A 16,974-nucleotide genomic window follows, 5' to 3' on the forward strand; every position below is an offset into this window, starting at 1 on the left:
TAAACATTTGCTGATAATGATTTAAAAGTGAATTTAACCAAAGAAGTGTTTGTGAATTAAGACAAAAACAATTAAAATTCATTGTCGGTTAAAGTGCGATATTTTTTGATGTTTGAAATCTTACAATAATATATATATATATATATATATATATATATATATATATATATATATATATATATATATATCAAAATGTTGTATATTTCTAAATGAATAAGATCAGCAGAGTATAATGAGGGCAAAGGAATGGATTGTATATCTTATTTTATTTATCAAACAATCTGTTATCTTTTCATTATTCAAGTAAAAACATCATCATATTTATTAAAATACAATACATAATAAAACAATTTGTGTTATAAGATGAAAAACTGTTGACGCAGGCGTTTCGGTGAAAAAGATCGTCACCTTCTTCAGGACAATAGTTTCATGGTAAAAACAATCTGAATCAAAAAATGTAAAACATTCATTATAGAAAAAACTAAACTGAACCATTAGTTCACAACATCCTTTTCCAGCTTATTTGTATTAAAAAAAAGCCATCTGCCTCTCTACATATAACTGTACCCTATATGTCTGCTCAATCTTAAGTCTTAAATTTATTACATATTCCACATGACATTTTTTATTCAAAAAGAGGTTTTTTTAAAAAAAAAAGGAGATTATTGGGTCTTCAATGCACCCCCAATTTCTGAAACATGATCCCCAGTCACTTTAACATCATTTACAAGTATCCACATTTTATTTAGAATTAACATTTTCAAATATTTCTCAACAATTGTTCTAATATTTGTTAATCTGTGGACTCTCTCAATTTGCAAGCACCGACTAAAAATCTAAGCTATAAATACAACTATCTCTCCTTATTGAAAGGATATGGAGACATACCTAAATTAGTCTATTTGCTTCGCAGCCTGGTTCAATTGGCCTTGGTTGTCGTTGCAGTAATTTTCAGATTTTTCACGAAAAATTGCTAAAAACGTGAAAAGGACTGATTAATTTATTATTTCTAATGAATCATTCAACATCCTACCAACTTGGATATTACTTCACGGTCTATTGTTAGTACCTTAAAATGGAGTCTTGGGTTTGTTCATTTTCCCAGACGAGTACTATTAATTTTACTCTTGATTTGTTGGTGTAGATTATTGCCAACTGTCAAAGTGGAATTTTAATGATGTTTATTAATACATCCCTATTGGTTTACCACCTTTTTTTATGATAATAGATAAAAAAAACTGGTACCTGGGGTTAAACTGGATGATCCTCAATTTAGTTCTCTATAATGAGGACTACGGCGGCCATCTTAAAGTATGCGCTATTTACAGGATTTCTTATCATTTTAGACGCATCCTTCTTATATTCCGTTCACTGATGCCTCCCCTTCATTAACAACATTTTACTAGTCATGGAGATGGATCGGGTTCTGCTAATAAGCGAGTCCGATATGCTAAATCCTCTTTTACATTACCGCTCCTCATGTTTCAAAGTTTGTGTTTAATATGACGGGCATATCGCTTGTTATTCGTTAAAACGTGTTTACCAAGAATGCATCTGCTTTGGGTGTATCATATCTTTTGGCTTCAATCTCTGGCTATACATTAAGAGGATTGAATCTTATTAGCCACTCTGTTGGCAGTAAATCCCATAATCTAAAACATGGTGTATTTGAAGACAAGATCTTAAATTCTCACCCCCAAGGTAAGAAAAGGGGATGCTTTTAAGAGGGATATAGAAAAGCAGTTTACAATTAGATGGTAAGGCTAATATTGATTGTTTGCCCTTCATAGTTGTGCAAATGGGGAGACGACCATCCTGCGCATAACCTCACATTAAGATTGAGGTAAGAACATGTTTAATTCAGAATTAGGAAAACTGTAAAATCAGGATCCATTCCTAAAAATAAATTCTATTATATCCATAGGAAGGTATATTTAATTAGAAATATCACAGGAGTCTTGATTTGAAATTGAGGAAAATCCAGTCTAACCCCAGGTACCAGTTTTTTTTATCTATTATCATACAAAATGTGGTAAACCAATAAGGATGTATTAATAAAAATCATTAAAATTTCACTTTGACAGTTGGCAATAATCTACACCAACAAATCAAGAGTAAAATTAATAGTACTCGTCTGGGAAAATGAACAAACCCAAGACTCCATTTTAAGGTACTAACAATAGACCGTGAAGTAATATCCAAGTTGATAGGATGTTGAATGATTCATTGAAATACTAATTTAATCAGTCCTCTTCACGGTTTTAGCAATTTTTCATGAAAAAACTGAAAATTACTGCAACGACAACCAAGGCCAATTAAACCATGCTGCAAAGCAAATAGACTAATTTAGGTATGTCTTCATATCCTTTCAATAAGGAGAGGTAGTTGTATTTGAAGCTTAGATTTTTAGCCGGTGCTTGCAAATTGAGAGAGTCCACAGATTAACAAATATTAGAACAATTGTTGAGATGGATCTGGGGATTGAACCCAGTAATCGGTGTGCTCGTTGCCAAGTCCCGCGCATAGCTGATAAGATCGGATTCGTGGAGTCATAATGATAAGTCCCAGTCCCATATAAAACCGAAAGGCCTGTTTGTGTTGATGAAAGATGTCTTTCTATATGCACCCATTGTGGCTGGTCAGAAGCTTTTGATATCCTGTAAGTCATTTGGGATAACTGTAAAGCAAGGGCATAGTGTTCCACTGAATGTAAGCACATTCCTCCATAGGAACGATGAGCCTTTAATTTCAGTGCTGCTAGACGAGGTCTAGCTGAGTTCCATATAAAGCCTTTTATCTTAGAATCTTTTGAGCGCATTGTGGTTAGAGGAATATTAACGCAGAACATACCAAAAACGTATATAAAACGGGGAAGGTAACCATTTTTATGTCTTGTACTCTACCCCACATTGAGAGTCCCAGTACTTTCCATTTTTTAAAGTCGCCTTGCATATGGGTAATTAGGGGGTTTAAGTTATCTATAATTATTCCTTCCAGGCCTTTGTTCACTAATATACCTAAATATTTGAGGCACGAGGGTTGCCAGTGAAAGAGAAACCCATGTATGGCCACTTTTGTAATCCCATCTGAAATGGGTAGTGCTTCACTTTTGTCCCAATTAATTTTGTAACCAGAGAAGGAGGAGAAATGATCTATAATTTAAAGTATGGACCGTAAATAATTGGGCAAGTCTGTGTGTGTAAGTAGGATGTCATCCGCGTACAAATAGAGTTTTGATTCTCCCATTGGAAGGCATATGACAGTAACATTGGTAGCTAGGCATATTGCGGCTGTCAAAGGCTTCATATCTAGAAGGAAGAGGAGTGGAGAGAGGGGACAGCTTTGACGAGTGCCTCTACGGATTGGAAATGGTTCTAACACAAAACCCCTGTTGTCCCGGAAGAGTCTTCGAAATATCACAAGATAGGTGGCTCCTCCCCTGGACTACAGTGCGCATGGGCATCCTCTCCATCCACCAATTGTTTTTTTTCGCCATTGGGTTCGGATGTACTTTTTTGTTGACTCAAGTTCGGAATCGATATAAAACTCTTTGCGCAAGGCCAAAAGGCCGTCGGGGCGTCAGTATTGTCTCGTTCGGTGCCTGTACTTCATCCAGTTCTTCCAACAGGACGTCGAAGGCCGTTTGCCTTTTCGACATCACAGGCCCAACTACGACGACGATGGAATGGAGCCCATTCAAGAGATGCCCTGTCTGCAACTCAAAATACCCTCACATTGATGTGCACCCAGTGTGCAATAAATGTTTATCCCCGGACCACGACGAGGCCAGCTGTATGGCCTGTTCAAAGTTCCGGTCGAAGAAAACGCTTCGACTTCGACGTGCCGCACAACAGTCGGCACAGAAAGCGGCGCCTAACCCGGAGAACATCTTTGAGGCTAATGACAATGAAGGCGTCGATGAAGAGGATCCTGACCAGCAGTCAGACCCCGAATCGGAGCAAGACTCTACATTCGGTGTAGACGACGATGAAGACTACGTCCATGACGAAGACGTTGTTGAGGTAGGAGACGACGCAGAGGCCATCGGAGCCGTCGATGACGACTCGAGCGATGAACAAAGCCCACCCGCAATCGCGGGGCCTAATATTGACACTGTGCTCTCTAAGGCTCAGGTCGAGGCATCGCCGGAAGGCCTTAGCCGAGATCTAACGCCACATTCTATAGCCCCACGTCAAGGCCCGGCTAAGAATACTTCTAAGGAGCCATCGGTCGATCCACCAAAATCAAAACCGAAACCAACAGATGCAAAAACGAAACCGAAGCTGTTGAAGACAGTCCTTGGATCGACGCCCTCGAACTCCTCGGCTCCAGTCAAGTCTACGAATGTCATCGACCCTTCGGGGTCACAAGGCGGCGTCGGCCCCAAGAGCGGGGCACCAAAGCCAGTCTCTACAGTCAAGCACGTCACTCTGACGCCATCGACGTCCAAACATGGCGACACGGCCAAAGGACTCCAGGCTAAAAAAGACTGTCGAACCGACGCTTGCAGCCTCTAAGCCAATGTTAAGCAAGGCTCTCGAGTCGAAGACCAAACCCGACCCGAAAGAGCATATCGCGTCGAAGCCCAAGGCCGTACCTGCTGTGCACCATGAGCTCGAGTCGACGCAAGGCCGCAAGCATGCTGGTGATCTACCGAAGCAAATCGGATCGAAGACGACGTCAATCTCTAAGAAGGTCGGTTCGTCTCCGGAGCTTCCTCCACCAATTAAATACGGACTGCCCCCGGCCGCTCGACCCAAATTGTTCGAGCCACAAAGGAGCGCCGAGACCTCCAAGAAGGTATCGGGACCTTCCAAGTCTCAGTCCATTCCGGGGGTGGTAATGTTCCAGGCACCCTTGTATGACAATCAGTCGAAGCTCTTCATCGACTCGGATTCTGGCAGACTCACCATTCACAAACGGAAATTCGCTCCAGAACATCCTTTAAAGTCATACAAAATCCCTCTCAAGAGGAAAAAGGATTCAGCCACCTCACCTGTTCTCTTTGAATATGTTGAGTCCTATACACAGCACGATGCCGATTCTCCCACACGCAGCGATGAGGATGTGGGAGATGATTACAGTCATATGGGATTTATTTATCATGCTGACACAGATCAACACTGGACTGACACTGTTGACCCTGATGATCCACACACTACGCCTGATACTCAGTCTTATAATGTCAAAACCTGAGGATACAGCGGCGTTTAACGCTTTAATTGAAAGGGCAGCCATTAACCATGACGTTGAAATGCACGCTGAGCCAGTGGAGGAGGACTTTCTATTCGATACTTTCTCCACCTCAAAAAGATCGGTAAAGACATTGCCTATGCTGAAGGGTGTCCTCAAACATGCTACTGGCATTTTCAAGGAGACCACAAGGGCAAGGGTTGTAAACCCAAGGATTGAAAGAAAATATAGGCCTGCGCCTGTGGACCCTACCTACATCAAGGGCCAGCTCCCATTGGACTCCCTAGTGGTGGCTAATGCTCGCAAGAGAGCAAACTCTCAAACTAGTGGTGATGCTCCTCCTCCGGACAAAGAATCCAAAATCTTGGAAGCTTCTGGCAAACGGGTAGCAGCTCAAGCGGCTAATATTTGGAGGATCTCAAATACACAGGCCCTATTAGCCAGATATGATAGGGCTCACTACGACACGTTAGAACAGCTGATGCAACACCTGCCTGATGCTTATAAAGAGGGAGCAGAAATGCTAATACAGGAAGGAAAGTTTATTTCAAATGCATCCATCAAGTGTGCACTCGATGCAGCAGACACGGCAGCTAGAGCCATCAACACTAGTGTCATGCTGAGACGTCATGCCTGGCTCCGCATCTCTGGTTTCAAACCAGAGATCCAAACAACTTTGCTCAATCAGCCAGTTAACCCTGACTTTCTTTTTCGTCCTGATGTAGACACAACCCTTGAAAAAATTAAAAAAGACACTGAGACAGCAAAATCCATGGGAGCTCTGCAGTCACAGCAGTTTAGGGGCAGTTCCTTTCGTCGCTCCGGTAACAGGGGAGCCTCTAGAGGTCAAGCATTGCAGCAAGCCCAATACAACAAGGGGAGCACGCAGACCACCTATAACAAGAATAACAGGGGTGGAGATCGTGGGAACAGCACCAAAGGCAGAGGATGTGGGAATAACAATGCCAGATCCTCCACCCCCAACAAACAGTGACTCCTTGTCACTGCCCCCAGACCATTTAACATCGGTCGGCGGGAAGAATCCAGCAGTTCATGCCGGTCTGGGAAGGCATTACCACAGACAGGTGGGTGAGACAATTTATCCAATACGGCTATTGTCTAGAACTAACCTCCACTCCCCCCAACATACCCCCCAAGGCACCGTCCTATGTCCGCAGAGCACATGCACTTATTGCAGCAAGAAGTACTCTCCATGCTGCAAAAAGGGGCAATAGAACTCGTGCCTTTAGAAGAGCAAGGTACAGGAGTGTACTCTCTGTACTACTTAATCCCAAAAAAGGACGGTTCCCTGCGGCCCATTCTAGACCTCAGACCCCTGAACCAGTACATCTTGTCAGAACATTTTCATATGTTAACTTTACAGCAAGTCCTACCATTGCTCAGTCAGGGAGACTTCCTAGCAACCCTAGACCTGAAAGATGCATATTTCCACATTCCCATTCACCCAAGTCACAGGAAATATCTCAGGTTCATCATCAACAATCAGCATTACCAGTTCAAGGTCCTGCTTTTCGGGGTCACCACTGCCCCCAGGGTGTTCACCAAGTGCTTAGCAACTGTGGCTGCGCACCTTCGGAGACAACACATCCATGTCTATCCCTACCTGGACGACTGGCTTGTCCAAGCAAAGTCGGCCCAGCAGTGTGCCAGCCACATGTCACGCACAATTCACCTCCTACACAGTCTAGGATTTTCACTAAATTACCCAAAGTCGCACCTTCAGCCCGCTCATGTACAACAGTACCTAGGTGCAACAATAAACACTCTAACAGCAACAGCGCAGCCAAACTCTGCCAGAGTCAATAGCATGCAGTTGCTGATTCAGAAATTCAGGCCCGAACACTCGCTGCCAGCGCGGGTATTCATGCAGCTGATCGGTATGATGGCCTCCTGCATCTTCATAGTCCCGCACGCGAGGCTACACATGCGTCTGCTCTAGGAGTGCTTGGCACGACAGTGGAACCAGGCTCATGGGCATCTGAAAGACCTAGTGTTGGTGATCGGTCGTGCATACAACTCTCTGCATTGGTGGAACACACAAAACCTTTGCAGGGGACGACCGTTCCAAGAGCCTGTCCCACAAATAGTGCTGACGACGGACGCATCTCTCCAGGGCTGGGGAGCGCATGTCCTCCATTATACCGTGCAGGGACTATAGACCATGCAGCAGCAAAAGATGCATATCAATCTGTTGGAGCTGATGGCAATCTTCATGGCGATGAAGGCATTCAAACTGCACCTGTGCAACAAAGTCGTGCCTATCCGGACGGACAACATGACTGCCATGTATTACATCCAGAAGCAGGGAGGCACACACTCTCCGCAACTATCTCATCTAGCCCAGAGCATGTGGAAGTGGGCTATCCAGAGGAACATCTTCCTCATGGCAGAACATCTCCCAGGCAAAGACAACCAGATGGCGGACCTGCTCAGCAGGCACAGCCATCAGATGCACGAGTGGGAGATACACCCCTCGGTGCTCCAACCATATTTCCAGCAGTGGGGTCATCCAGAGATAGACCTGTTCGCCACAAAGGAAAACGCAAAATGCCAAACCTTCGCCGCCAGGTTCCCACACCCGCAGTCTCAGGGCAATGCGATAAGGACGAACTGGTCAGGCAGATTTGCGTACGCTTTTCCTCCAGCACCGCTCATACCGCTAGTGGCACGCAAACTGCAGCAGCACTCCATGACGCTCATCCTGTTTGCTCCAACGTGGGCAAGGCAGGCCTGGTACACCACGTTCCTGGAACTTTCAGTGGTGCCTCACCAACGGCTGTGCCTCACGCCCAGTCTCCTCACTCAGAGCCATGGAGACATTCAGCACCCAGCTCCGCAACAGTTGAGCCTTGCGATATGGCTCCTGAGGTCATAGAGTTCGGCTACCTCAACTTGCCCCCTGACTGTATGAACATCATCAAGTAGGCAAGGCGGCCTACAACTAGGGCATGCTATGCAGCCAAATGGAAGCGATTTGTCATCTACTGTTCCAATAATGGCATTGATCCGCTAGATGCGTCCACGCAGAACATCTTATGTTATTTGTTGCATCTATATAGATGCAATCTGGCATATAGTTCCATCAGGATACATTTGGCCGCCATGGCAGCTTATCTTCAAAACAGGCAGCATCTTTCCCTTTTCAGAGTGCCTGCCATTAAGGCTTTTTTGGAAGGATTCAAAAGAGTGATCCCTCCCAAACACCCTCCTTCACCTGTCTGGAATCTAAACATAGTTCTCACCAGGCTGAACCTCTTCATTCTTGTGAGATACAGTTTCTTACATAGAAAGTGGCTTTTCTGATAGCCATCACATCGCTAAGAAGAGTTAGTGAGCTTCAAGCTCTAACAATTCAAGAGCCTTTCCTACAAATTCATGCTAATAGGGTAGTGCTATGTACCAACCCTAAATTCATGCCTAAGGTGGTGTCGCAGTTCCATATTAATCAAACCATAGAACTGCCAGTTTTCTTTCCAAACCCTGATTCTGTGGCAGACCGAGCACTGCACACCTTAGATGTTAAAAGAGCTCTCCTGTGTTACATCGACAGGGCAAAAGACTTTAGAAAGATTAAACAACTGTTTGTTGCCTTCTCTCCACAACACAAAGGCAACCCTATTTCAAAACCAGGTATAGCCAGATGGATTGTTAAGTGCATACAAATCTGTTATCAAAAAGCTAAACGCACTTTAACAGTTCCCCCAAGAGCGCATTCCACACGCAAGCTAGGGGCATCCATGGCTTTCCTAGGTAACATTCCTCTAGAGGATATATGTAGAGCAGCCACATGGTCCATCATACATACATTTACCAAACACTACTGCGTAGATGTACACTCCAAACATTAAGCTGCTGTAGGACAGGCTGTTCTCAGAACTCTTTTTCAGACTGCTGCAGCTGGCACGGGCAACCACCGCTAAGGAGGTAACTGCTATTTATTCTATGCACAGATATGAATTCAGCAGCCCACATGCCTCGAACGGAATATGCTACTTACCAGTATGCATCTGTTCTTGGCATGTAGGGCTGCTGACATTCATATCGAGAAATTCATATACTTCCTTTTTTTACTGGATTGCAACGATTCTTAAGATATCGATTAAAATAATGATGGACAAGTGGATGTTTACATTGAAAGAGGATAATGCCGCTTAGATTTTTCCAGTTTGAATCAGTACTGTACCGTAGACAGGTTTTTCCTGAAACGTGGAGTTTCACTTCATGAGGAATTATTCCTTGCCCTGAAGAAGTCAATGGGTGAACTTTCCCGTGGCGAAACACGCGTCGGCTCTATTTTCCTGGCTACATTTGTATGACTGTTCCGAACATTGTTTGAAGACTAACTATATAATGGAAATTTGAGACTTAAGAAGTAAAAAGAAAAAAGAAAATAAAAAGGAACTGATTTTACGAATATATAAAATGAAAGGAATCTGAACTTTCTTTTTTCTTAAGTGTGGTTCTTAGAAGAGTGTCCTGGAACAAATCCCACTTGTGTATAATGGATTAAAGAGGGTAAAACCTTGCTTAAGCTAGGACTACCTAAAATTTTTATATCACAATGTAATAGCAATATGGGATGATAACTGCCACAGAGTAAAGGGTCTCTTCCAGTTTTGGGTAATACAGCAATTATAGCTCTATTGGATAAGAGACCCAAGGAGGCCTCATGTTCTGCTTCCTGAAATACAGACTGAAGAGAATGAATCACTTCCGTTCCTGCCCATTGATAGAATTCTGCAGGAAAACCATCTTCACCTGGGGCCTTATGGTAAGGTAAGTTGGCTTTTGCATGTGAGATCTCTTCCTTGGAAATCCCTCCCTCTAATAATTCTCTGCCTTCATCTGATAGACAGGGTAGGTTTGCCTGTGTAAGAAAGGTATCTAATACATCACCTTTGGTTTGAATCTCTGCCATGTAGAGAAATTTATAGAACAGAGCAAATTCGTTAACAATGTCCTGAGGTCTAGTTAAGTTAGTACCGCCAGCTGATTTTATAGCCGGTATGGCCATGGCTGCTTCTCTTGGTCGTAAGTGTGCTGCCAATAGCCTCCCTGCATTTTTCCCCTGTTCATAATGCCTCCCTTTCATTCTGTGCCGGGCATATTCTGCCTTAAAGTTAAAAAGATTATTTAGGGCCATGTGAGCTTGTTCCAAGGATTTACAATGCGGAAGTATAGGATTATTTGTGTATAGGACACAATATCTTGTTCCAGTTCTTTCTGTCGGACAGCAGTTTGCCTATTAGCTTGTTCTGCATCTCTCATGAGCTGGCCACGTATAGTAGCTTTTGCTGCTGCCCATAGGGTTCTACCCGAATTAACGGATCCTTGATTGAAGGAGATATAATCTCGAAGATGAGATTGCAATAGAGCTTTGCAAGGGCCAGGGCTTTTGTCCCAGTCTGGCTAATTACATTTCTAGTGAAAGTAGGACTGGGAAGTGGTCAGAAAGTGCTGCCTCTAAAAAATGGGATTCCTGTTTTAATTGCACCACATTTTGTGAGACTAAAAAGTAATCAAGACGAGAAAGTGTACCACGAGTAGGTGAAGTAAAGGTGTATTCTATATATGCCGGATGAGAAATACGCCAGTGATCTACCAAACCATTGTCTGCCAATATATCGTTCATCAAAGCTCTATCTGCCGCGTTACTCTCATCCAACGGGCCTGTTTTGTCAGGAACTGGGTCTCGTACCAAATTCCAATCTCCGCCAATAAGGAGTTGTGAAGCGCCTATATCCATTATAAGGCTGTTCAACTGGAGAAGGAATGACTTTTTCGCTCCATTCGGAGCGTAAATTGAACCAACTCAAATATAGGTTTCACCAATTCATAGTTTAGTAAACACGTATCGCCCTTCCGGATCTGTCCACGTTTTTCACACTGTCACAGGAAGAGATTTACGGATAAGGATCGCAACTCCACATTTACGAGGAGGTTTCGCTTCTAGATCTTATTCCACTCGTATACTGCTATGGATCACCTTTCCCACCCAGTCTCTACGCAATTTTTCAGATTCTTCAGTGTCGAGGTGGGTTTCATGAAGGAGAGCTAATCCACCTGCTTTGATGGTAAATAAGAGAGTATTTTTTTTCTTTCGATGTAATGTGTTAATCCATGAACATTCCATGTTACCACATGCAGGGCATGTGAGATAACCATGTCGAACAGAGAAAGGGAAACAGTAGTAAGTGGTTACTGAGCAATGTGTTTAGTTGGCATGTCTGAAAAATAGAATGTCGATTTCTCATGGCACTGATTCTGTAACCGCACTTACGCATGGAATGGGCAAAAAGGAATGAGAAAGGATTATATAAATGTGTGCTTGTAATCCTTGTGTGAAAGATTGATTCAAATTGATAGGTGGAGGCAATCTTGAGGTATTTGATGGGTTAAAGCCAAGCCTTCACTAAGATCCTGAATTCCGTGTGAACTTGTCCATGGAGTCGCAGTCACAAAAACGAGGTTCCACTGATGTATGACGTCTTTTAAGATATGGTAGTCCATACCAATGCCAATTGAGAACACATGTGTGGCATAGATGGTCTGAGGTGTGTTTCAAGGATGAGGGTGTATTAATATAGATATAGGTGTCGTCGGTCGTTGTCCGACTGCTTCAGTTCCAGTTCTTTGAAGCGTTCAGAATAAGTAGAGTGAAGGTAGACTCCATTTTCATAGTCAAAGCTCGGTTCACTTGAGTGATGAGTGATAGGCAGAAATTCATGATCAACTCCAGATTTTGTACATCAGTGAGGTGATAATTCTTCCATTCTTTGTAGGTAAAGATCGTCCACCTTCAGGTCGATCTGGGTGTTGTCAGTGTAGCTATAAAAGGAAAAGTTGAGTTCTGTAGGCGATTTGTGGTAGGCACTAAAGAGGCGTGGAATGTGATGTGCTACATTCCAACACCCTCGTGTTTCTGCAAAGGTGTGGGCTCATGGACGACTGTGTCACAGGCCACAGACCAGTCCAGAAATAGCAGAGTGACAAATCTATTTGTCCTTGAACGGTTAACAAAAGGCTTGGAGGCTTCTTGACGTGTATGTTTGAAGAATAATTTGAAGCTCTGGCTACTTGAAATGGCAACCTAGCATTAGATCAAATGATGCTCAGACTCAGAGAGCTGGTGTGTTCTGATTATCATCTTATTCCTGTACAAAAGATTTTGTGTGGTCTCATAGAAAGCTTGCAGCGAGGGACCAAACAGATGCAGGGCTTTACCTAGCAGTGATTTGTACTGCAGTAATGTGCAGAAGGGTATCTGTGGAAGTGTTTGGAAGGGTTTCTTCTTAACTGACACATGTTTAGGTATGTTCTCAAAAGTACAATTTCAGATTGAATACTAGCAGAAATGTCCTCCATTTCATATCCACCCCCTGGTGTCTGAGTAGTTGAGTGTGAATATGTTCTGGGCTAACCCAAATAACAGCATCCAGAATGAACCATGAACCACTAATAAATATATATATATTTTTTAATGTAAATTAGTACATGAAAGTTAAAGTTCCCATCCAGAAATGGCATTTCTTTTAGATTCTATAGGAGTCTTATGCATCCCTTGACATTGTCAGCTTTGGACTGTAAAACAGCAAGAGCACTCTCTGTTTGGTTGATTCTTTGGAACTCAGGCTCCCCCTCCTTTTGGGAGCAAAAACGTTGCTTTCACCAATGCCTTTTGGTGTTTTTCCTTCCCCTACATATGGAGTTTAAGGCTGAAATGTACAATACCTACTATGTTGAGCATTTTCCCCAAATCTTTTTATTGACAGTTTCAGTAAAAAGGTACAATTCAAAATAGAGCACCGTTAAATACTTACACATCACGTACAAGTACATTTTAAAGTCTTCTTCCCCTCCACCCTCCCATCGCACCATGTTGAGTATTAGTCATCTACAGGCATCTAGAAGATGATCATGAAAAATTGGCAAGGGGTCCAGTAGTAGTCTGGTAGATTTTGTGGTTTCATGGATTCTAGATTGGTCGGCTTCTGTTAGACCTGGTTAATCGAGAGTATAATTTTTGCAGTTAAAGCTGCTATATCGAGGTCTGTGTGGATCCACTATTACTATAAAGGTTTCTTCCTCCACCAAGATGTAGTAAGAATAAGTATCTGGCTATTTTTGTTAAATTGAAGTGTCTGTTTTTTTCACAAACAGCACCTTTAAATCATTAGGCATTAAAACTTGCCTGAACCTCCTATCTGCTTACCGTGACTGCTTAAAAACAACCAAACTTGCTAACTCTTCAACCTTATGTTGGCTCAGTTCACAGCCAGAATTAATGTAACCATGCCGGCTTGGCCAAATGTAACTTTTGCTACTCATTCAATATTTCTTGAAGGAGTTCTGGTAGCGCCTTATTTGGTGACAGTAAAGGTAACTAACTCTGGGGCTTATAATGGTTATAAAAGTAACAGCTAGCAATATGTGGCGAAATTTGCATTAGCTCTAAGGAAGATTGTCAGGTAGTGAAAGGTCTTGTTAGCACTAAAGTTGTAGACCAGGGTCTTCATGAGGTTGTCTATGGTTTTCTGAGGCGTTAATGGTCCATAGTGGACTTGTCGTCAGTGGACAAGGGATCTCCAGTAGACACATAAACTTAGAATAGAGACATGTAGGATCTCTGTTAAATGGGTTTTTTCAGCTTTTTATAGCAGCTCTTGCCAGGAGCACCCTGGAACCAATAGAAGCCTTAGAAACATTTCTAATAGTAGCCCTATACTATCTTTAACAAACCATCCCGGCAGGGATGTATCGGGATGCATCTCCTCATGTACATGTGAATAGTTGGCCAGAGACTGTATTTTCATTGCAGGGTTTACCAAGAAACTGGTGAATGTCGTTCTCTACAGAAGCTGCCAACCACGAAGCATTATTTCTAGACAGCAGCAAAACTGCCTCTTAAATTGTGGTAGCTCAATTATATACCACTCCAACGGTATTTAGTTTAGCCAGAGAAGATGAATTTGCATATGGCAGGGGAGGATACTTAGTATTTAAGTTTGATTTGGGGTTTTGGGGCTGTGAAATATCGGCTGTCACTGATGATGATGCCTCTTCTGCAACGGCAAAGCTGTCTGTCTGATGGCGCGGTGGTTCATTGGGCCTTAAGCAATAGAATAGGATTCTCTTTTGCTGATTTGTTTTGTTTATTTGTAACAGCGAAACCATTGTTTCCTACAGTTAAAACTCAACGGGATTGAACTAGGAGAAGGAACAGACAGTGATGCAGAAATGCCCTTCATTGTTGAAATCTTGGAAATTAATGAAAAACTGGAAGATGCCCAGGACGAGTCCGAAGTACACGGTATTGGAATTTTCATTGACGGTAATTAGCTACTTTAATTCTTTAATAAATGCTTAAGGGAAAAAACGTTTTTTATAATAAATTTGCTATATACACATCTAGCCCTATGATTTAATGTGCAACAAGCAACAAGACAACTGCAATGTATGATTGTTAATTCGTAAACTCAGGTATAGCTTGTAGTGCTATTGAAAGAAAGTTGAATGTTAGTACTTGAAATACGCTGGTCCCTATATCCTCACTCAGTTTTATAGCAGGAATACCTTGTAGATTGATCTGCCGTCTTGCCTTATTTCCCAAAACAGTAGAATAGCGACATTGCTTAAAACACCAGTTGACTTTGCTAATGTTTTAGCCATTCTATACAGACATAATAAAGTGACATCCATGTTCAACTTGTATGTGCAGGTCTACAAATGGAAACTTTTTTGTGTACCAAACCAAAATGTATAAACAATTTTTTTTTAAGTATCGCAGACGGACAGCACCCAAACCTCACTTGGGCAAACATAGGTGCCTAGTGAGAGGCCGATTCTGCTGCTTTCTGACTTACTGGCTTCAAGTCAGTGGGTACTGTAGATTGTCAAAGTTGTGTGCATCCTCCTTTTTCAAAATTCTCCCCCTGACAGCTGCTCTGTGTTTAGTCCAGTTTCCACAGCTCATGAGCAAGTTCTTTCCAGAGTGGTGGTAACATTGCTCGTCAACAGTGCACTAGCAATAGTGCTTGGAGCAGACAGGTACTCATTTTACATATTGGTCCCCAAAAAAAGTTGGAGGCATACAGACAATTACTGATCTTAGAATTTTTATCTCGTCTCTCCGGGAGAAGTAATTCAAAATATTGACCCTTGCTCAGATCTTGTTGGCCTTTGACTGTGTGGATTTCCTAGTGTCCTTTCATTTGCTGAATCTGTACTTTCATGTACCATGGCTTCAGTCCTGGCTGAGTTACCACTCTTCTTGTGGTGGGTTCCACCCAATGTTCAATATCCAGTCCTCCCACTGTTCTTGCATTGACTTCCTTGGTCTTTATAAATGTCATGTTAGTGTTCGTAGCCTATCTTGACTGGTCCAGGATATACAGGTTTCCGTACCTCTATAACAAGCTGCTGAAGGGAGGCTTGCCTCAGCGAGTCTCAGACCATATGCAGAGGATAATGTTACACTGCTGTTCATCTTGGAGTTGCTCTTCCAGCCTTTACAATTTTGAGACTGCAAGGCCTGTTCCTGATTCATGTTGGGACTCTTCACTAAGTTGCACATTAAAGATGTTCAGTGGAACTTATGCCTGGATCCAAAATTGGGGGTGCTTTTCAGACAAGATCTGAATTTCCTTCATTTGAGAATAACAAGCACCAACCTGACCTGCAGCAGGCCATTCTATCCTCCCACCAGTGACAGTGATAACAGATGCTTGCGCGGCTAATAACATCCCGGCCTCACAATCCCTTTGCGACTCCCTAGCAAAGGCATTTGAGGATAAAATTGCCAATATCCTGAGCGGCCTCACTACTCCAGGCACGCCCTGCCCTCAGCCTTTGGCTGTCCCTGTATTTTCCCCCATTCTAGTCGAACTGGAAGAACAGACAGCTCACCGGCGGCTGGAGAGTTTTACTCTCCCCCCATTCGATGAGTTCTGCGCATTAGCAAGTGGGGTGTCTTCTGGCTCCCCTCATGATCCACTCCCCCACAAACATTGGAAATCTTTTCAGGAGGAACTCTTCCAACCTTTATATTCAATCTGTCATCAGTCCTTTAGCACTGCCATGGTCCCTGATAGCTGGAAGCTAGCGGTGGTCTCCCCTATCCTAAAGAAACTTACTCTTGACCCCACCTGTCTGTCTAACTATCGGCCAATCTCATTGCTTCCTTTTCCAGTCAAGATCATGGAAAAACTTGTGACCTGGTCTCTATCCAGCTTTTTGGAAGGTAACACCTGTCTGGATGTGGCCCAGTTCGGCTTCCGGCCAGCCCATGGCACGGAGTCGGCGCTGGTGGTCGTGTTGGACACCCTTCGATCTCGGGTCGACAATGGTCGAGCAGCCTTTTTAGTGTTGCTCGACATGTTGGCCGCGTTCGACACGGTCAGCCACCCCATTCTTATCAACAGGCTGGAGGAGGCCGGGGTAGCAGGTCTGGCAGGTGATTGGCTGATCTCCTATCTCCAGAATAGACACCAGGTGGTGGCACTACCCCCTTTTCGATCAGGCATTAGGAGAGTGGGACAGGGTGTCCCTCAGGGGTCTGCAATCAGCCCCATCCTGTTCAATCTGTACCTGTGCCCCCTGATCAAATTGATCAAATCCTTCGGCATTTCAGTGATTAATTATGCCGATGACACCCAGCTCATCTTCTCCCTTGAAGGAGAAGATGCTGTCTCTACAGAGACTTTCCATCGTTGTATGTCTGCCACTGCCGATTGGTTGAGGAACAACTCCCTCCAATTTAAT

The 16,974-nt window shown here is 43.2% G+C and overlaps 1 protein-coding gene across 1 annotated transcript in view; it reads left to right on the forward strand.

Moving 5' to 3' along the window:
• The window catches only part of HSCB (HscB mitochondrial iron-sulfur cluster cochaperone), a 142,145-nt gene that overhangs the window by 77,593 nt on the left and 47,578 nt on the right, over positions 1 to 16,974 (forward strand). Inside the window, exon 4 of the mRNA XM_086943161.1 lies at positions 14,401 to 14,545. Coding sequence (XP_086799287.1) covers positions 14,401 to 14,545 — 145 coding nt within the window. The remainder of the gene's footprint in view (positions 1 to 14,400; positions 14,546 to 16,974) is intronic.

The sequence above is a fragment of the Lissotriton vulgaris genome, chromosome 11 (assembly GCF_964263255.1).
Source record: "Lissotriton vulgaris chromosome 11, aLisVul1.2, whole genome shotgun sequence".
Taxonomy (NCBI): Eukaryota; Metazoa; Chordata; class Amphibia; order Caudata; family Salamandridae; genus Lissotriton; species Lissotriton vulgaris.